At 42.1% G+C, this 23,785-nt stretch overlaps 1 protein-coding gene across 2 annotated transcripts in view; it reads right to left on the bottom strand.

The window, feature by feature from the left end:
- The window catches only part of LOC139459690 (choline transporter-like protein 4), a 66,903-nt gene extending 46,227 nt beyond the window's left edge, over window positions 1-20,676 (bottom strand). For both annotated transcript variants that reach the window (XM_071241311.1, XM_071241314.1), the window contains exon 1: window positions 20,513-20,676. In XM_071241311.1, coding sequence (XP_071097412.1) covers window positions 20,513-20,552 — 40 coding nt within the window. In that variant the 5' untranslated portion in view covers window positions 20,553-20,676. The remainder of the gene's footprint in view (window positions 1-20,512) is intronic.
- Between the last annotated feature and the right edge of the window lie 3,109 nt (window positions 20,677-23,785).

Here is a 23,785-nt window from a genome sequence, read left to right as displayed (position 1 = left end):
CGGATCAACCGACATTATAAACCGATAGTTCAACAGAAAAAGGTATTATCAGAATAACAAAGGTATTATTTTTACCGCCGATGGGAAAGATCGCTTTCCCATTAAGCATGGTTAAACAGTTTTCGTGCACTAGTCCTTATAATGATAACATATAGCAAATCCCTTAAAAAGTGCAAATTTCTACAAGTCCTTATGATACCTTTACCATTGGGCAAATTGGCAAGGGCTATAGGACTAGTGCCAATTTCTAACGCTGCATTAAGAATTGAAATGTGAATTAATGAAATAAATGTGAAATTAAGATTTAGATTATTTATGAGGACCCAAACAAGGACAAAATGTTTTGCTTTTTTATGATCACCTACAAGTTCCGATACAAATGCAACACAAACTATCCTTATCCAAAATATAATAATTTACCATTAATTATAATTCAAAATCAAAATTCAACCGACAAATCTGAGTCCTGTTATGAGGATACCTTGGGCTTTAGCCTCATCCCTTGATTTGTAAAAGAGGATGGTTATAATGACGAAGAGATATCGGACGGGTGGACCATTACCGCTCATTCAAGGCAGGTGAGCTAATAACGCGAGAACCCTGACAGAATATGATTTGGGCAAAAAACGAGAGGAATTTTACAATAATATCATCATAGATTGATCAGAGTTATCTCCCTTTCAACACACCACTCAGAGCCAGGGATTCCCTTCAAGAAAGCGATAAGAGTGAGTGAGTTGCTTTAACGCCCCGTTAACAGTATAGTTATATCGCGGCGTGTCAGCTTAATGTGGGAGGAAAGCCCAAAGTGATGCAGGTCTATGACGTTTACAACTTCGGTGAAGCCCACGAGCACGGGTATGGTGCTGACAAACCTAGAAACACAATCGGGGTGAACCGGGATTCGAACCCACAATCACAGGGTTCTGGCCTGCCTAAGGGACGCAACTCTGCACAGTGAATCGCTAAGACGACTTGGCCATCGTGCCCACGAACGCGACAAGACGATCATAACTACAGTCGTAGTGATAAGATCGCTTTGTGAAACGAGTTCCTGGCGCATATCGTAGTTATTTTCCTGTCTTGTATTATTTTCGAATACCATTTTACACCAGTGTTTGCTGGCAAAAAGGCATACGTTATCATATTTCTTATCAGACTTCGGATTTTTTTGCAAATGAAGACAGAACATATTTCATCAACCCCAGGCATAGGGCCCTTAGTGTTTTCCGGAAGCATCAACAAGACTTCACCTTTGGCAGCAGCGTTCGCATTGTTACAGGAACTGATGGACACTTCTTACAATGAAACAAATGATGTAGAGACTGGCTCTAGTCTAGGCTCTACCGGGAACAAAGGGGTGTTTCTCCGCGGAATAATCACGTCAACACCCGTCATAGTTAACAAAGTATGTAAGCGACCAGGAAGAGTGGTAACGTTCTCGTATCTGTGTACTTAACGATTACCCGAGTTTAATATAAGCTATAGATGACAGGTGCATAATTCATTAACTTTTCAAGACACGATTCCCCTTTAAGGTGGGTATTGAGGACTACCGGCACACGTACAATGAACAAATACATGACGCCTACTTCAAATAAACATTCCCAATACTATGTGGACTGTATAACAGAGTGTACCGAGACAGTTTATGTTCGTATGACAGTATTGTATGTTCTGATTCTACAGGTGGTTATGGAGGCGGTCGGGTAGCCTAGTGGTTAAAGCGTTCACTCGTCACGCCGAAGACCCGGGTTCGATTCCCGACATGGGTACAATGTGTGAAGCCCATTTCTGGTGTCCCCCGCCGTGATATTGCTGGAAAAGTGCTAAAAGCGACGTAAAATTATACTCACTCACTCACTCACAGGTGGTTAAAGAGTAATGTTGGTGTGAATTGTAAAGGAAAGAGCATTATGTAAAGAGCTAAGTAAAAAAAAACATACGTCACGAGTTTAAACGAATCTTTATGGCATTGCGTTGTTTTTTAAAGGTAAACGATAGACCTGTAGAGAGAGGGGTAGCGTTATAGACGAGGGTGGATAGCGTTATAGAGAGAGTGCGTGAATCAGTGGGGATGAGAGGAGTTTTTTAACATCCAACAGTCAAAGAGGGAGTGTGTGTGTGTGTGTGTGTGTGTGTGTGTGTGTGTGTGTGTGTGTGTGTGTGTGTGTGTGTGTGTGTGTGTGTGTGTGACCAGTATTAACATGTATCAAGAATGTAACAACTCACATCAATGCTGATAATGTGAGTAATGAATATAGATACAACTCCCATCTGTATCCCTGTCTGTTTACGTCATTGTTGGTCTAGTTAATTGAAGTGCGTTCAGTTTACCTTGTTGCCAGGTGAGAATGAGCGAGGCTTTGATTGATTCACATGATTGTTATAGCCTGTCGGAGAGTTATTTGCGGACTTCTAACTGATTGAAGCCGACCTGAGCGACTGCGTGTATTTGGTGTGATGCATGATGCATTCTACCCAACAACTGGAAGTCATCAACTCCATATAGGTATAAAGGCTTGTGTTATAGGTGCGGTAAGCCAATCCAATAAACTTGGTATCACGATCAGATAATGTATTTGTTTGTTTATTGTAATGCCACACTCAACAATATTCCAGCTATATGACGGCGGTCTGTAAATAATCGAGTCGAGACCAGACAATCCAGTGACTGACATGATGAGAATCGGTCTACGCAATTGGGATACCATGACATCAACCAAGTCAGCGATCCTTACCACCCGATCCCGTTAGTCGTCCCGTATATTACGACCCACAGTGATTGCAGCTCTCAGACGTTTACCACTTCGGTGAAACCCACGAGCACGGATATGGTGCTGACAAACCTAGAAACATAATCGGGGCGAACCGGGATTCGAAACCACAATCATTGGTTTCTGACGAGCACAAGGAACGCAACTCTGCACAGCCATTGCGACCCAATGCCCCCGAATTTTTTAAAAGCATTCTTGGTTGGGTGAAATGAAGAAAATCGGCATTTTCAAGGTAAGTCGAAGGGTGATCGCTTCTCATATTGATATTTGTGGATTTCTCAGACAAATTTTTAATTTAATTTTATTGAGGGTCTGCTGATCTGTAAACCAAGTAAAAATAAAACCATTAGTCTTTCAATTTTAATATACACGACATACTTTCACACCAACAGCCCTTAACGGGTGTACTTTAAACACTAATAATATATCAATTGAATTCTCCACGTGGGGCCGTTATAATGACAAGATAACATTGACCAAGAAAGAAAAACACGTCAATCAAATATCCACGGTGGTGATATTGACATTCATAGTGTGTTCGCTTTGATCTGCATAGTGTGTTATCCCAAATAAGAGAGAAAGTCAACAGTCGATTTGTATTTACCTTGACCGAAGTCATAGGCTACATATAATACTACTCAATATAATATACTACATAAAAGAAGTTAAGGATAACCGATTCTTTTATATTACAATAGGTCAACCGTCATGCCATGATGAATTAACTATAGTATAGATCTAGAAATAATCGGTTGGTCCTAAATTTATTTTGCGTGGCATATTACCGGTTGACCTCTGGTGACGGTAAAACATGTTTGGGGAAGTACATCATGTTGTTTGGGTTATCTGTTGACCATGTTGCCGGGGCGACCACGCCAAACACGCAACGCGATCAAAGAGCCATGTGACAATGCAGCCGGTTTCTACAGAGAAGTCATTGTCGGTCCGCCACATGGGATCGAAATGTAAACACCGACAGGTTAATACATACGTTGGTTTAATATTCTGGTCCATTATTTTATCCCGAGGTTTAATACAAGAACAATGTGGGGTGAGCACGAGTGAGTGGGTGTTGTTTAACGCCGCACATTTTTTTCGACCTGTTAACAATCGAGCCTGGAGCAGACAAACGGGTGACTGAAAGCATGAGCAACGATCCACAAAATCTGTCCACGAATATTTCAAAGAGCGTCATGGGCTCTTGGTTAAAGCAGTTTGATCAAGGTAAAAACATTCAAGGCCTCAGTAAAACGTTTTAGGGTAGACGTGTGAAAGACCTCTCCAAATTTGTCGCATCAGCGACAAGCGTGATTTCCGATGCAATTCCCCAGCGTGACTTGTACCATATGTTGGGTGTTCGAGTGAACAATTGACAAGCCTTTGCGTGTGTTTGTGACGGGTGCCACCGGTAGGGGTTTGATGATCGGATGTCCCATGTGTTTCATCTTACCATGTCGGTGCGGATCTGCTGTCAACCACATGCTTTGCATGAGCGAGATCTTTGACAAAATCCTTGTGCATCATGAAATGCTTTAAGAAAGTAGACTTAAGTATATTTCTTTAAATGTTCGGACTATTACTCAGGCCCTTATTAAAGTATACTGAGTCAAATTAAAAACTTCACATTTTTTTAAAGTAATCCCATATATGATATACAACGGACAAATGTATCAGAGAAGGTCATTTTTAATCATTAATGTCCAAAGAAGAATGTTAATTAACGGTGGTAACCATTATTTGTTTCAAGCACCTACGGTATTCGGTAATAACATAAATCATAAGTCCCAAGCACGAGAATCTGATGGCACACAAGTTCAGTAGCGTGTATGGCCACCATGTGCGTTGACAACTGCCACATAACGCCTCTGCATGGACCTTGTGATGCTTGTGAACACATGATTGGGAAGACGACGCCATTGTTGCAGCAAATGGTGCCAAGATCTTGCAAATTCTGTGGTTGTTTCTTGAGAGTGCGCAGATTTCTGCCAAGAGCATCCCAGACGTGTTCGATGGGATTGAGGTCGGGAGACCTTGACGGCCAGTCCATGACGTTGACTCCCGCATTCTGAAGGAAATCCCTTGTCAAAATTGCTGTGTGGGGTCTGGCATTGTCGTGTTGGAAGATCAAACCGGGTCCATGTGCTGCCATAAAAGGCAGAAGTTCTGGTGCCTGGTAGCAGTAAGCAGCAGCGTTGAGGTTCCCACGGATGACAAGAAGCCTGGAACGTGCATTGCCACAGAAAGCACCCCACACCATGACACTTCCGCCTTGAAATCTGTCAACGTCCTGTACACAACACTGGGTGTAACGTTCATGACGGCGCCTCCACACACTCGCCCTACCATCAGCAAATCGAAGATTTAATCGGGATTCATCACTGAAGACGACTTGATTCCAATTCCTCTGAGTCCATCGTAAGTGTCGCTGTGCCCACAATTGACGTTGAAGTCTGTGTAATTGAGTCAGAATCGGCCCGCAGTATGGCCGTCGTGCTTGAAGGTGAGCAGTTCTCTGACGGTTTCCAACAGTTTGCGCTCAGTCTACCCCTAAACAGTTCATTTCTGGTTGATGTAGCCGTCAAAGTCGGTTACGGAGGTGACCTAAGACAATCTGACGATCCTCTGCATGTGACGTCACACGTGGTCGGCCTGGCCGAGGGTGATCAGCGGTGATACCCGTTTGCTGTAGACGCGTCTGTAAATCATAAACAGTCCGTCGACTACAACCCATCGTCCTTCAGCTACGGACGTTCCCGTCTGCAACATGCCGATGGCACGTTCACGTTGCACATTTGAAAGGCGTGGCATGACAAATGGCTGTAAAGACTTTTGTTTTCTTGTGTTTTTCTTTTTTTGTTAATGGCTGCTAACAAGTATGGCTGAAAACACGTGCGGTGTTATGACCACGTGACCAGTTGCACGTGAAAAAGCACTTTTGCCACTATAGTGCTGTGCACATGATTTTGATCGATTCACCTGCACAAAAACGGGTGTTATCTGAAGACAATACGTGGTAATTACTGTTTAAATACACAACAAGGGCCCACAATGATAACTGGTCAAAATGTTAAATTTTTAGGATTGTGAAGTTTTTAATTTGGTTCAGTATATTATATCTGAAGCAGTTTGTGCAATCACTATCTGTATAAGTCCGACTAAATATTGTCGATACGGGTATGTAGCCACAACACAACGCATTTTAGCGAGTAAAGTAAGTCTGTGAGTGTTTGTTTGTTGTTTAACAACGCAATATTCCAGCTATATGACGGCGATCTGTAAATAATCGAGTCTGGACCAGATGTACATGTTCCCTGCCTCTGCGGGAATATGCGGGATATTAAACCGCCATGTTACCTTTAAACCCATTATACATGTTCCTTTTTGTTAACGTCGTAACTATTGGCGACCATTTGCGAGCACAAAGAAATTCCATTTGCAACAGAAATAACGTTGGGTGATTAATTCTTCCTCGCGTCTTAAAGAAACCTGTACGCGATTGTCATGATTTAAAACCCCGTGCACTCGTCTCAGTTATATATGGGCTACGGTGTATGAAGTGATCGTTTATACCAACACGACAATCATTCGACGAGCCACTGGTAGGCCAGGATAAGGTGAGTTGTGACGTGACAATTAACCCCGTTGGACTATGTATGACGTTAGCAAACTGGCGCGTACCATTGTGTAGATAGGGGTAGCGGGTGGTCCGAGACAAGTGGTACGATGGATACGTGCGGTTCAGTGAGTGAGTTTGGTTTTACGCCACTTTTAGCAATATTCCAGCAATATCACGGCGGGGGACACCAGGCATGGGCTTTACACGTTGTACCCATGTCGGGAATCGAACCCGGGTCTTCGGCGTGACGAGTGAACACCGCCACTACAACACCACTAGGCTACCCGACCGACCCGCGAGTTCAATAGCGTAGTAGTAAGTGCTGATGTGAGGTGCTCGATGACTGAAAACAGTGACAACAAACCTGCATATACATAAAAACAATTGAGAAGTATTGCGAGAATGAAGGGAATTCATTTGCTGTGAAAATGGAACACCTTTTTTACCCCGAGAGCAACATTAAATAGTGTTGTCTCACTCATCAAATGATTGTGAAGGTCGAGTGAGTGAGTGAGTGAGTGAGTGAGTATGGTTTTACGCCGCTTTTAGTAATATTCCAGCAATATCACGGCGGGGGACCCCAGAAATGGGCTTCGCACATTGTACCCATGTCGGGAATCGAACCCGGGTCTTCGGCGTGACGAGCGAACGCTTTAACCACTAGGCTACCCGACCGCCCCTGTGAAGGTTGAGACCTTAACGTAGTTATAGTAGACTCAATGACATACTCAAAAATGAATCCCTGTGAATGTATGATTTGGTCATGCTTAGCCAGACTTGACATGCATATCTGTTTTAAAGTAACTTCCATCAAACGACTTTTAGAGAATTCTGGTATCGACTTATGAACAACACATGTGTCCACGGGAGCGTAGTCAATTTCATGCGTACACCCTCTCACTGTAACAAACCAAACATGTTTGCCCAAATTCTGTGCACCGCCTAATTGTCTCAAACGCGTTTTATGAGTTGGTTTAACTTATCCGTGATTCCCAGTAATTAGACTAACGCTTAGTCTCTAAAAATATATAATTTTAACAGAAACAAACAACTCCATTTAATTTGAAAAAGGAGCCCAAGTGAGAGGGGAAATTCTAGACTTGCTTCATGTAGAAGCTTTGGCGTTATAGTTAGGGTTGGGTGTGAGGGAAATAATAAGGTCCAGGGACTGTGAGAAAGGCCAGTGACAAATATGTGTCCACTTTAATCCTTTCCCCGTGAAACAATAGACTGATCCAACCGTCGACACCTATTTCACACCACGCGTGGACAAATGAAGGTGCACGTGCAGCACGCATGTCTTTCATGTCGTTGATACGATTATAATTTTCGGCCAAAAATTGTTTCTGATCAATTCCAGACTTAGAAAATGGTAAGGTAAACATGATTATTTTTTCTCTTTTATTTAAACGCATTTTTGTGTTCATGATGTTGTTTTCAAACAGCGAATGAAAGAAGACAATCAAATAATTAAAATAAGGGATAATATTAAATTCCAATAAGGAAAGTGTTTAAAGAACATTCCATGAACTTGAACCGTAATAGTTTTGTACATAGTGTAACATGCCGTAAAGCAAAGTAACGGAAAGATAACTCTAATTGAAGAGTGGCGGGCGGGTGGCCTAGTGGTTAAAGCCTTCGCTCGTCACGCCAAAGACCCGGGTTCGATTCCGGACATGGGTACAAAGTGTGAAGCCCATTTCTGGTGTCACCCGTCGTGATAGTGCTGGAAAAGTGCTAAAAGCGACGTAAAATTATACTCACTCACAAAGGTGCATGGCTTAAAAAACTCACTAACTGCAAGATTCGGTTGTCATATTACATGTACGTTGGCTATACGATTTCATCATTACAAACAAAAGATGAGTTGAAATGGGGTTTGACGTCACGTCCAAGATTATTGCACTTATATAGCGTGTGTGGCTGCTTGTACTAGTCCGGATTGATGCCAATTTTATAGTGCTAGTCCACTGAGATACCATGACGCAGTTTTACATGAATACCCAACTCAGACACAGTATACTTACTCCGAGCCGATTAGTCCTTGTTTAGCCCCTTAAAGCCGAGCGCCAGGCAGGGTAAGAACAAGTACCATCTTTTAAGGTCTTTTGGTATGACGCGGCCGGGGATCGAACGCCGGGCGGACGCTCTACCACTAGAGGCGGTCTTACAAACAAGGACCCCCGTAGGATTGGAATAGCTCCCCAGCAAACTATGCTGATCGGAAGAGGCGACCAAATGGATCGGGAGGTCAGACTCGGTGAAATTGTTCATGGCGTGTCATCGTACCCCGACGGCGTGGATCGTTCTTCACAATATCAATCACTGGATTGTCTGGTCCAGACTCGATTATTTATAGACCGACGTCATTTAGCTGGAATATTGCTGAGTTCGGCGTTCGACAACAAATAAACAAACTGGAATAGATATGGAAGGCTGGTATTGCGGTGTAAGCGGCGTAAAACCATACTCACTCACTTACCCCGCACGACAATGAGAAACATTTCTTTTCCTTTTCGTTTGGCCTCATATTTTTTCACCAGAATCCGGGACATTACCGTTCATGTTCATACGATATTGATTCTCACCTGACGTGAATTAAGGAACAATTGGCCTATGCTTTCACTGACAAAAAAACATTTCTTAGCAAACAGTTCTATAACATTAACGCATGATTTGAAACGGAATTAGATCTGGTGTTTTGCGGTAGTCGATAATAGTTACAGCATTCGATAAATAATTCAGCTAGTCTCGATGTGACAATCACTCCCATCATCTATTTCTTGCGGGAACTACACACGGGAAATCTGCATTTCAAATTCACAAAATACATTCAGTTGTTCGCAGCTAACATTGCAACATTTGAAACCATCATTACGCTTGCGAAAAGTTAATTTTATCGATAATTTCTTCCCCCAAAACTGCTTAGTGACAGAACGAAGGATATTGTAATGAGCAAATCAGAATCGATCTTTTCCGAACGTATGATTTATTTGTTGTTGCTGTATAACAATCTACACTAATCGATATTTCTACGAGGAAGTACACTGATCACAGATCGATATCTACCAGGGGGGATTTAGGTTAATACCTCCAGAAACAACAAACACGCTGGTTAACACTGAGTAATGACATGCTAAAATCAAATATATTTTTCTCTCACGTGAAGACATCGTTAATTCAAGAGAGTGAATATGGTTTTGCCCGACTTTAGCAAATTTTGCAGCAATATCACGGCGGGGAACACAAATATTGGGCTTCACACATTGGGGAATCGAACCCGGGTCATTGATGAGTTAACGCTTTCACCACTAGGCTACCCAACATCTACCTCTAATCTTCAAGAATATATGAGGGAAGAATTAAACAGTGCGTGAGTGAGTCTGGTTTCACGCCGCTTTATACTATATCCCAGTTATATCACAGCATGGTAGTTTGATATGGGAGGAAAGCGCGAAGTGATGCGGGTCTCAGACGTTTACCACTTCGGTGAAACCCACGAGCACGGGTATGGTGCTGACAAACATAGAAACATAATCCGCCGTGCCCAAGGGAGGCGACTCTGTACAGCGCATTGCGGCGCCTAAGACGAGTCGACCGTCCTTGCCCTTTTAAAGGGAAGGGTTGAACATGACATCATCTTTTTTAGAGGTATCCTTGTATCTTTGTGTTTCAGTGGTATCCCCGCCTTTTGTCATTTTGTTATGGCGAGCGAGACTTTGGTTCTTGTTTAACACCACACACAGCAATATTCCAGTAATCTGACGGCGGTCTGTAAATAATCGAGTCTGTACCGGGTGATTGATATTGTGAACACCGATCCATGCCTCGGGGTACGAGGACACGCTATCAACCAAGTCACCGAGAACACACCCCCACCCCCAGCCCCACCCCGATCCATTTGGTCGCCTCTTACGGCCAGCTGGGGACCAATTCTAACCCGGAAGCCTTACGGAGTGCGAAACGGCCTTTGCCATCACCGAAACATTGCGGAAACTGGAGATGAACCTTAAACTCTGAACCCAGCCCACCCGACAAAATGCCAGTCCTCTACCGAGCCCCACCCTCAGACCTGTGGGGATGTCGGAATAGAAGGTCAAAGCAAAGAATGGTGGCCGTAACAGCTGACCAAATGGGTCGGGTGGTCAAGCTCGGTGACTTCGCACGTGTCATTGTGTCCCGACGGCATAGATCGTTGCTCATAATATCTGTTACTGGATTGGATGGAGTGTTCAGTGCGATGAAACAGCGAACAGCCTAACCCTCCCTTCTCACGACCAGCATTGGTTACAGTGGACCAATCTTATCCCGAAATCCCCATAGGGTTTGAAACAACAAATAAAATCAATATGTTTCTGTCAAGTTCCGCTTCATGATATACCTGACAATTATACCATTATACCTCAGAAAAACATGTACATGAAAGTTTCTATCGCTGCCAGACCAGTGGATCCGTTTGCATGACAGTCATCATTCTCAACTCCCTGGGAAGTATACAACCCACGCTGCCAGCGGGCGCTATTATGTTTTTACATCCACCTCACATACCGGGTTCCCGTTCCCTGCTGGGTGAACAGGGGTACATTTAAACTAAGTCGCTTGCTCACGGTGACGCCACAAGTTTTGACACTAGTGTTTCGGGTGTATGTGCGTCTGTGTTGACCCGAGCGAGAGAGAGAGTGATGCGTTTTTCAGACAGATTATTGGCACGGCGCCATGCTTGTTTCGGCTCACTGGAGGAACACATGTGTGTGAATGAATCACGGTGTCTGTGACATGGTGCAATACATGTCCCGGGTGTGACAGGAATCTCATGCGTGACCAACGCGTGTTATTCCGGGAGAAGCCGAATACGGAAAGGGGCGAGTGGTGACGAATGACAGGAATCTGTGTGAGGTAGGCGCTGACGTCAGGCGCTATACTACAGCAGGTTAAAAGATCGTCAAGAGATATACATGACATTGTACTTCTATAACTAGCTCCAATGTGTTGACCTGCTTGAAAGAACGGTTCACATTTCTACTGATATGTATATATACTAGACAAAAAAGTTGGTGTCATGAATATTGTGGGGATACTTTTTTAAGGAACACTGAGCACGTAGTGTCATAACATATATCCCTAAAATAAGATATCCAGTGCATATAGACCTATGAAGATCCGGGTTGAATAGATCTTCATCAAGCAATTCTTGTCGCTACAAATGGCGACTATGCTTGCCGTCAAAGGCGACTATACTTGTCGTAAGAGGCGACTAACGGGAGCGAGTGGTCAAGCTCGCTGACTTGATTGATACATGTCATCGTATTCCAATTGCGTGGATCGATGCTCATGAATCACTGGATTATCTGGTCCAGACCGCCGTCATACACCTGTAATATTGCTGAGTACGGCATGAAACGACTGTCATAGCGCTAATATTGTTCATTTTTTCTTTAAAATTTATATAAAAGTTAAATATGGTATAAATAGTCTTTATTGTGTTATATTTAGGTATTCAGTCAGCCGCACATGTGAAGGTCGCAGCTGTCTAGAAAATTGTATAACATCCCTGGAGCATGGTTAGTATTATCTATCTGTACGTGTCTCAGCCTCCATCGCAATGAGGTGAGGCGAAATGGGGTTTAACGTCGCGTCCAAGATTATTGCACTTATATGGTGACGTGCATGCACGTGTGTGTGTGTGTGGCTGCTTGTACTACTCCGGGCTGATGCCGATTTATAGTGCAGTTTAACATAAATACCCCACTCAGACACAGTATACTGACTCCGTGCCGACCAGTCCTTATTTTAGCCAGACAGGGTAATAACAAGTACCATCTTTTAACGTCTTTTGGTATGACGCGGTCGGGGATCGAACCCCGGACCTTCCGCTCTCCGGGCGGACGCTCTACCACAAGACCACGGAGGGGGTCCTATCGCAATGACCGCTTAGCACACGTTTGCTGACCAATACGCCCAAATTGTATCAATATTTTCGGACCGCTCATCAAGTATTATTCAACTTATGTGGACATCACTTGGTCAAACTTCTTTGGAAAACCTTTTTATCCTTATTCTCGGCGCACGAACTCAAATTTTCTTATCGAGCATTATTATTGAACATGCAGTTAATTCGTGTCAATTCAAGGTGTCTAGGGTATATATGCTGGCTAGCCCCGGGGGTACCACACTGTCGAGAAATCCCCCATAGAGGAGCTGGCCATAGACACTTTGGTTGGTTTCTTTGGAGGTAAGTCATGTTCACTTTACTATTTCTCTAAATTTATAATTTAAATTGTTTTATAATTTGTATCGTATATGGAGCAATATTATCAGATGTAAATGTATTTAATCTTATGTTATTGACCATGTACAAGGGCAAATATATTAAGTGGATTGTATCTGTTTAAAGGACTTATCTGTCAAGTCTATGTGCGTTAGGTTTAGACAAAACTACCATTTAAGTATTAACTCCACGGTATAGAATATATTGAGTGAGTGAGTATGGTTTTACGCCGTTTTTAGCAATATTCCAGCAATATCACGGCGGGGGACACCAGAAATAGAATATATTGAATATCAAACATGTTCCGAGTTCAAAAACATTCGTGTAGTAGGAAATAAGATGTTAACAATCGGGTGTCGTGGTAGCAAGCTGTGTATTTTATCTGCATATTGATATTTTAATGTGACTCAGTTATTTTGTATATGTGAAAACGTTGCGTAAATGCAGACGAACTACCTCACTTTGACCGGACTCTTTATATCACACGAGGTATGTACATTATCTTTCAATGTAAAGAGTGAGTGAGTAAGTATGGTTTTACGCCGCTTTTAGCAATATTCAAGCAATATCACGGCGGTGGACACCAGAAATGGGCTTCACACATTGTACCCATATCGGGAATCGAACCCGGGTCTTCGGCGTTACGAGCGAACGCTTTAACCACTAGGCTACCCGACCGCCCCTCAATGTAAAGGGTATATGATGAACCATACATTGCATGTATTACTTTTACATAAACAGAATCCAGACTGCTTTAATAATTGTTTATAAGAGTTATTTGATGGAACTAGCCTGCCAGAAAACGTTACTTTCTACAGCTAGTATATAATTATTAATATATATAACAAATATGTATTTACATCCCACATATCTATTTTAATAGAACAACTAAGCCAGAGCTTAAATCGGTAATAATATACATGTAATCATTTAGTTAATCTGTTAGCGATGTACAAATAAGTAACTCTCTTGTACTTACATAGGTCTGAGCATAATATATTTGTAACACAGCTTCAGCAAATATGTCTACATTACGAGCAATGCCTAATAAGTACATATATCCATATATTATACCATTCAGTAATGTGAATGGACATTTGTTAATGGGCCCCTTAACTCACTTTATGTAGATGCTTACAGATATAGTTTGCTGGCGAGGGTAATTTAGATAAATTATAGATATTGCCCTCTGTTCCAGAGTTCTTCAAGTATAACATACATGTACACCAGCATCAAAAATGAATGATTTATGCTCAGAAATTACAGCCAACGCATGTTGTTATTTATATTTAAATCTGCGTACATTTGATACGGACATTTGGTTTAACGAAGTTTATACGTAAATAAGACATATCTTATGGCAGTACCATTAAGCAAAGTGTAATCATAATTAGGAGTGGCTGAAAATAAGTGTCACATAAGATTATGTAAGCTTTGTTCACAGGTATTTTTGTAGACTGACTTTAGAATTGTTATTTGTATTTGGTTGTTTTATCACTTAGCTCATGACACATTTGTATATGCTTAAACTTACACTCTCATATATAACCATTGTTTAATATCACACACTATTAAGATAACCGCTTTTTTGTGGAAACTGTAAACGTTCTATATGACTACTTTATATGTAAAAATATTTCTTATTTTAAATGTGGTCAAACGTCTTTGGAAAGCCTTTATATCTTTTCTCGGCGCACGAACTCAAATTTTATTATCGAGCAGATAATTGACGATGCAGTTAATTCGTGACCATTCAAGGTGTCTAGAGTTTATATACTGGCTAGCCCCGGGGGTACCTCACTGTCGAGAAATCCCCCATAGAGGAGCTGGCCATAGACACTTTGGTTTTTGTTTTTTTTAAGGTGGTGCCCGATTTCGAGCTATACCCAAAGGCTAATTCTAAATATTGTGACTGTTTGTATACGAAAGTGTCAAAGCATCATACAACAAAGAAACGAACAAATCTTCAGTATATATGTAAAGCCATTATCTGTAAAAGTAGCTCGGTTGAAACGGATCGAGATCCCACAAAAAGACACGACCAAAGCGTGAGTGAGAGTATGTTGTTTAACGTCGCAGGCAATTATATCACGGAAGCCTCAAAATGATCGTATCTGGCAAGCCAGTGATTGAAATAAACAACGACCGTCTTCACCTGGGAAGAAAGACACACCTTGAGCCAGGTCAAAGAACCCGACCACCCGATCCCCTTTTTGACGTTTCTCACGACAAGAATGATTCTCACCTGGAATCCAACAAGTGCTGAAGGCGATTTTCCTCACCTTCTTAATGAACGTCTACGACTGAATGTTTTATCATGCCGCAGTCAGCATGATTCCAGCAATATCACGGGTTTTTGGAGGCCGCCCTGGTGGATCTGGTGTTAAACACTCACTCACTCACTCTTTACCAAAACTTCAAATACTTCATCAAGTTACTTATCCTATAGTGAAAGAAACTGTGTTGTCAGGCTTTTCTATCATAAGTACTTTACTCAAAAGTCGTTTTACCTGAAGATTAGGCTACAAGTGTGTTTATAAAAAGAAATCTTTTATATTCACATTTCAGGGGCGGTCTGGTAGCCTAGTGGTTATAGCGTTCTCTCGTCACGCAGAAGACCCGGGTTCGATTCCCGACATGGGTACAATGTGTGAAGCCCATTTCTGGTGTCCCCCGCCGTGATATTGCTTGAATATTGCTAACAGCGGCTTAAATCCGTACTCACTCACTCACTATATTTCAATTTGTTTAGGTCGGAACAAAATCAATATCAATTGATATGCGGATTAGCAATTCCTGCAGTTAACAAGTAGGGCGGTCGGGAAGCCTAGTGGTCAAAGCGTTCGCTCGTCGCGGCGAAGACCCGGGTTCGATTCCCCACTTTAGTACAGTGTGTGAATCCCATTTCTGGTGTCCCCCGCCGTGATATTGCTGGAATATTGCTAAAAGCCGTGTAAATCAAAACTCACTCACTCAGTCAATTAACAGTGACTGAGTATGGTTTTGTGCCGCTTTTAGCAATATTCCAGCTATATCACGGCGGGGGACACCAGAAATGGTAATCAATTAACAAGTTATATTAAAACGTGTAATTCTTTCATAAGGGGTATGTACCAGTTTTAAAGGGAAACAAATAAATCATAATTATCATTAATTTTCACATAATAAACGATATAATATTCAATAATAATTTTAATTTTTGAATATAATATGTACTCCAGCTACATGATATAAGCTGCTTCGTGACTGCAAGGTATATTTTGCCATGACGAACAGCCAATCTGAGTGACAAGGTTTTCCGGGACTTATTAACCTTTAAGCTTAAGATTACATTAAACGCTTTCAAGGAAGGGACCGCGAAATTACTTTGAAGGAGGAAACTTGATGCGATCAGGTCAGTGTTTGAGATAGCGCGGTCTGTGTGTTGTGGTAACAGCACGTAGTGAAAGCCGTTAGTAGATTCTAGTTCACGTAGATAGCGGAACATGGGCTGACGGTGGGTCTTTACACAGGTGAGGGGGTGGGGTTGGGGGAAGAAGGGGGACAAATGAGGTATAAGTCCTTGTAAGTCCAAGTAACGGGGGATAGGCCAGGATAAGCTACAAAATGTTTCTCGCCATCGTCAAAAAATGTTCTAACATTAGCTCAATAAATGAAGAGTTATCTTTCCTTGTCTGAAAGACCCTCACGAAGCATTTTCTGTCCAGTTGAAAAAATGAAACGTGATAAGCTCTTGGTGAGAAACACAACTTTTTTCTTGTTTTTTTTAAAATGAGTTTCGTTGTGCTTGTAAATACCCTGTTGAATTAAACCTATCCTGCGGTTGGTAAAAGAAAGTTGTCTTTACGTCGCATGCAGGTAAACATACAAGTGAAAAAGACAACAACAAAAACAGAAGTAAGCGACACATTGATTTTTGTTTGTTTGTTTGTTGTTTAACGCCGCACTCAGAAATATTCCAGCTATATGACGGCGGTCTGTAAATAATCGAGTCTGGACTAGACAATCCAGTGATTGACATCATGAGCATCTATCTGCGCAATTGGGATACGATGACACGCATCAACTAAATCAGCAAGCCTGACCACCCGATCCCGTTAGTCGCCTCTTACGACAAGCATGGGTTGCTGAAGACCTATTCTGCCCGAGATCTTCATGGGTCTGAGGGACGTGATTATAAATAACTGCATTAAGAGGTCACACATGATTGTGGTATCTAACGTATTTTTCCTCTAACGCCTAATGTCTGCCCTTTTTTTCTTCTTCAATAGCTTTTAGCATGTCAAGTATTACTGGATGGATGTTCCGCGGCGTGGTCGATATTCCAACCCTGTATGGAGTTTCCATTATTTATTACATGTACCTTACAAGATTACACGGAGAGAAAGCGTGTCGAGGAGCTGCTGGCATGCCTGACGATAGTATTAGCATTTGTAAGGTGGATGTCATCCATGACAGGCTCGGCCATCTTGTTTTTTCTCGAAGCGGGAGATAACAGATGGAGGCTGCGACATATCCGAAGTTTTCGAGACTGTAAACTACGGTTATGACGAACTCAAAGAGACTACCAATTTTAGTTCGTTATAACCGTAATTCGTTTTAAGTATATATACAGCATAACTACAGCAAATAGTCGGTACTTAAAAGTTAGTTCGTTATATCCGTCAGTTCGTTATAAGCGTGTTCGTTATAACCGTAGTTTAGTGTATTCGAGTTATACGTATATGAGAGCATATGAACCATCCAACCACCCCTCTTGAAACCAACCCATTGGGACCCGTGTCAGACTACCCCTCAAGCAAATTGTTGCCTCAAGAAAATCTTGTACGTAACATCAACCACGGGTTTGTCTTGTCCAGGATCGATTATTTACAGGCTAAATTGAACCGGGGCATCAAACTCGATTTCTTGGTTGACTGCGTGTCATAGCAACCAGACTACATGGGTGAGTGAGTGAATTACAATTTGACGTCGCATTAGCTTTATTTCAGCCATATAGCGACGAGAACAAGTTGATATATACACAAGTGAGTCATAAATACAAATTTCTTTATAAATACATATTTGTCAAACATATTTAGGCATAACAATATTATAGACTACATAATTTTATTAACAACTGTGTCTGGTCTAGATCAATTACACGCCGTGCTGATATAGCTGGAATATTGATGATTGCGGCATTAGATAACATTCACTCACTCATTTCTTTCAAATGCCAAGCCATCTGATTCAATTGTACCTATACTTATATCTATTATATAAGGTGCGCGGGAGGGGAGTCTTTTGAGGGTTAGGCTATTTGCTGTTAGCCGCACTTAGCAATATTCCATCCAATCCAGTGACTGATATGTCGTCGGAATATGATGACACGAATGAAGTCACCGAACCTAACAACCCGACCCATTTGGCCGCATCCTTCGTCAAGCAAAGGTTGCTGGGGCCTTTTTTAATCCGAAATCCATCACAAGTGTGAGGGTGGGATTTGGTAGGTGACTGGGTTGGTTGGTTGGTTGGTTTAACGCCGCACTCGGAAATATGACGGCGGTCTACAAATAATCGAGTCTGGACCAGATAATCCAGTGATTAATATCATGAGCATCGATCCACGCAATTGGGATCGATGACATGCATCACCCAAGTCAGCGAGCCTATCGAGTCGAGTAACCTATGCTGGTCAAAAGAGGCGACCTAATGGATTGGGTGGTCAGGCTCGATGACTTGGATGACTGCGGGTCATTGTGCCTCGGCGGCGTGGACGTTGCTCATGACATCACTCACTCGTTTGTCTGGTCCAGACTCGATTATTTACAGCCCGCTGTCATATAGCTGGAATATTGCTGAGTGCAGCGAAAACAATTTGTATTACAAACAAAATATTAAAACATATATTTATATGCATATTTGTACGCTGCTTTACACATACGGGTATTTATTTTACGGCGTGTCGGCTTGAACAGAGATGGAAGCCCAAAGTAGACGTTTATAACTTTAATAATGCGAGGTGAGGTGATATGGGGTTTTATGTCGCATTCAAAATGATTTCACGTAGCGACGTGCATGCACGCGTGTGTGTGTGGCTGCTTGTACTAGTTCGGGCTAATGCCGGGATTTAATCGAGCTAGCCCACTGAACACCCCTTTAAGACACGTTATACTGACATCGAGCCGACTATTCCTTGGTGTAACTCCTAATGCCAAGCGCCAGGCAGGGTAACAACAAGAACCATCTTTTTACGTCTTTCGGAACGACGCTGCCGGAGATCGAACCCCCAACCTTCTCCTCTCCGGGGTAAACGCTCTCTCCACTATAGACAAAGGAGGCGGACATAACTTCAATGAACCCACCAAGGATGATGATGCTGATGAACGGATGGTTTGGGAATCATCCCCGAGGAAATTCCTTGATCCATTCAAGAAATAAATTAAGTATTATACTAGAATCAGTTTTCTACACATAATTATATGATACAGAAAAATACGGTTATAACGAACTCAAAGGGACCACTAATTTTAGTTCGTAATAACCGTAGTTCGTTATAAGCATATATACAGCATATTTACGTCAAATGGCCGGGACTAAAAAATAAGTTCGTTATATCCGTCAGTTCGTTATAAGCGTGTTCGTTATAAACGTAGTTAACTGTATATATGACGATACATTCGTGAGGTGACCATGTCTGTCTAAAATGCTCGGAAACACATTCTACTTCAGCATGTTACAGATGTCTTGATAGCATGCATTCGAAAACTGGACGTTTTCAGAGTCGTACAGACTCGCACTGTAACTAAACACTAAACGCTAAACACGGTGAAACCAGTGTCAAAGTACAGCTCACTGTAATCAAGTTTAATCCGATTAGACGCAACCGTGGATGTTAAGTGGATTAGCGGCCAGCTTTTGAAATAGATACATTTTGTTCTTAAAAAAATATTTTTTTATACAACGTTGAATTGTAATTCTGTCGTCGGCATGTGATGGGCGGTGTCCCTAACATCATGTTCAGGATAGTGTATGTATTTTCAGAACAATTCATTGACAGCAAGTTTAGTGTTCCTTATTATAATCTGATATACGATTGCCAGCTTGATGATAGTAGCATATAATACTATATACTATATCATACTATTTTATTAAGATACTCATTAAATATACTGTCAATACTAAATGTTTATGATCAGGTGAACAACTTCGGATGTATCGAATTGAAATTAGAAACGCCCTGGTATCTGTATATATGATCAGGTAAACAACTTCGGATGTATCGAAATGATTATAAAGACGCCGTGGTATCTGTATATATGATCAGGTAAACAACTTCGGGTGGATCGAATTGATTTTAAAGACGCCTTGGTATCTATTGATTCCAAACATCGTAGTTTGTTCACAGTGTGCAAAAAATATGTGTACCCGATAAACAGTTTTATCTAACTTTATTATTTCAATACATTTTAGTATTTGTCTTGATTTAAGAATGAGCTAAAACACTACACATACAACATTGATGTAAACATTTACACTGTATGTAAGCCATGTTTTTGTATTATGCCTGAAAACATTTTAACGTGTACGTGATGGAAATGTATATTGACACAAGCCATGGTCAGATTTCACAGCAAATTGATGCCAAAATACCCGCGGGAGTCGAGTAAACATGATGATTTCAACATTGGGTAAATGCACACACCGATGTCAATAACAGCCTTTTGTTACGAGCGTAGATGCTGTTGTGAAAGACAGTGAGCCTTATCGATCAAGCACCATCGATTATGTAGACGAGGCGGGTATATTGCACCTGGACAGCCTGAAGATCGAATAGGTGTTTTCATAAATGATATATCATCAACTCACCTCCTGGACTTGGGTGGTCTTCAGGTGCTACCTTCGTCATGTTGTAAACGTATTAGTATATTCCACTGTGTCAAACTGGCTCACACAACGACATTTTCACCTGAATAACAACATGCTTCGTTGTCAAAGACGCTTCTCGGAGAATCACCGCGTTGAGGTCACGTCCTGACCCATCAGATTTGAATAGCGCGTGGTCATGCTTTCGCGGAAAGCGATGACGTATGGGGTCTCATTAATATTCATGAACAGTTAACGGAATTCAATCGACACGATCTTCACGCTTCAGTGGGTTATCAGTTTCATGCAATGCACAGGTGGGGTATTCGTGGAACTGAATGAAAAGCTCTATATTACTTAGATCATATTATTGGCCTCTCATATTAACTTAACGTTTTTGCGTCAGTGCTCAGCCGTTGTTTGTTTGTGTTTGTTTATCGCCACATACAACAATATTACAGCTATATGACCGCGGTCTGTCAATAATGGAGTTTGTACCACACAATTGTGGTCCGGTGAACTGTTCATGCATGTTTCTATACAACATCGTTAAAGATTTATTTGGTAGGTGATTGCGTGCATGGCATTCACCTCCCTCGTATAGCTGGAATATTTCGGCGTCAAACAACAAACAAACAAAACATACCGTTCAGAACGTCATAGTCAGTAAACACACAGTTAGTTCACGATGACCTGATGGGTGTGATTGGGTCTAGCCTTGAACAGTCCAACCAGTGGTTGATAACATGAGTACTAATCACCGCTGTAAGGGTAGGATAACACTCTAAATCACCCAGGGCAGTCACAATAGTGTAAGGATACACTGAATAGTGCATTTCAGAGACTCGTGTGATATATTAGTTCTAGATATATTTATGCAACGACACAAAGGCTTAGGGCTAGCCTTGCTCCAAGGCTGTACTGAAAGAAACGTCCATGGATGTAAATTAATTCTATCCTCCTAATAGGCAAGTCTAGATATGTGAACAGTACAAGCTAGCTGACTCCAATCATTGCAACTTGTTCTTATTGTTTACATAATCTAGAAATTATTATTTGAACTAATAATCATTGCCTTATAGACATGTGCAAGTCTAGCCTGTGGCCAGGACACTGTGACATGCAATCAAACCAAGCGGTCGGGGCCGACCACCATGAAGCAAGTCGTCGCTTATACAAGCATAGCTTACTGGGGGCCTCTTCTAGGACGCAATTCCCATGAGCGGGGCTGGGGGTGTATTGGCTGTGTTGGTCATCGTTGTGTTTGTCTGTCATCATTTCGCGTACATGGTCACTAATATATAGGTACATTCAATATACCGGGATCGGGTGGTCAGGCTCGCTGACTTTGTTGATGCTTGTCATCGATCCCAATGGTGTGGATCGATGCTCATGATATTAATCACTGGATTGTCTGGTCCAGATTCGATTATTTACAGACCGCCGTCATATATCTGGAATATTGCTGGGTGCGGCGTTAAACAACAAAGAACAACACAATACAGCATACTTATCAAAAACACCATTTTAACTTCAAAATTAATTTTAAAAAACCTTTCGGTTGCGATCTACTCATAATAATATGATCATATCACGTTCTGTGATATTCTATTTGTAATGTCCAGCTGTACATTGATAACAATAAGATATTTTGAGACTTGCAGATTGGGGCATGTATACGTTTGCTTCCATTGCCAAAAACACATCGAAAATAAACTATAAGTACTTCCATACCTTCCGCTTACCTCTTATACTGTGTGAGTGAGTGACTTGTGTTCAAAGCCGATGGCATTTTGCCAGCATTTTACTTTGAATGTTTACCTCAGGCTTTAGACAACAAATATTTACTTTTTATTCAAATCGTGAGTGGCGGTTGCTACTGGTAGGGCAGTTCATGCTTACCCTTTTCGCGAACCCCCGGTGTCATCACTGACATTCAGTGATCCATTCATAAAATCTTCACCACTAGTGTGAGCGAGTGAGTATGGTTTTACGCCGCTTTTAGCAATATTCCAGCAATATCACGGCGGGGGACACCAGAAATGGGCTTCACACATTGTACCCATGTCGGGAATCGAACCCGGGTCTTCGGCGTGACGAGCGAACGCTTTAACCACTAGGCTACCCGACCGCCCCTTCACCACTAGTGTGCTTTTTACGACCAATGACATATATTTCGGCAGATAATCGAGACTGATTATTCTTTGACTTTGACCTTTATTATTTACGCCACTTTATAATTTGAAAATAAACCTAATTTCACTTATATCACAGCATGATAATGACGTAGATCGCAGACGTGTTCCACTGTGGTGAGTGAGTGAGTATGGTTTTACGCCGCTTTCACCAGCATCGTCACGGCGGAGGACATGTGAAACCACTTTGGTGAAAGCTAAAAGCTCGGTATGATGCTCACAAATCAAGGATCAGAATTAGGTTTGAATCTGTTAATGAAATTTCGATCACCGGATCCTTGCATAATTAAGGGACGCAACTACATGCAGTAACTGATGGGAATTCCAATACGAGTGAGTATGGTTTCACGCCGCTTCTTACCATATTCCAGCAATATCGGGGGATACCAGAAATGGACTTCAGATATTGCACCAATGTGGGCAATCGAACCCGGGCCTTCGGTGTGACGAGCGAACGCTTTAACCACCATACTACACAACGGTCGCTCTATACTTAATACGAACAGGATATACATTTGGGGGCGATGTAACTTCCTGGTCCCCGGGGAATCCTTGTCAGTGTTGTCTGGTAGTCAAGGTAACACGACAATACTGTTCCTGGTTATTCTGAGACGTCGTGTAAATGTTTGGAACCTCGAGATGATGGGGAATCAAACCCATATACCGCAAGTCACGCGCCACAAGGGGACTTCCTTATGAGATATACAGTGTAAGGTCACAGGGAAGTCTCCGCTCCCTCCCCTCCCCTCCCCTCCCCTCCCGAGGTCATCGTGTACGCACTTGGGAGGGGGGGAGGGGCAGACCCACGTATTCTGACAAAGTACCTACCCTCTTACGTCGCTTTTAGCAATATTCCAGCAATATCACGACGGAGGACACCATAAATGGGCTTCACACATTGTACCCATGTCGGGAATCGAACCCGGGTCTTCGGCGAGACGAGCGAAAGCTTAAACCACTAGGCTACCCGACCGCCCCGCTGACTTGGCTGATGCATGTCATTGGATCAAGATCAATGCTCACTGGATTGTCTGGTCCAGATTCGATTATTCACAGGCCGCCGTCATAAAGTGTGACTTGA

The sequence above is a fragment of the Haliotis cracherodii genome, unplaced genomic scaffold (genome assembly GCF_022045235.1).
Source record: "Haliotis cracherodii isolate W230 unplaced genomic scaffold, xgHalCrac1.p SCAF_13, whole genome shotgun sequence".
Lineage (NCBI taxonomy): Eukaryota > Metazoa > Mollusca > Gastropoda > Lepetellida > Haliotidae > Haliotis > Haliotis cracherodii.
Note: the sequence above shows the minus strand (reverse complement) of the source record. Positions and strands in the feature narration are given on the sequence as shown.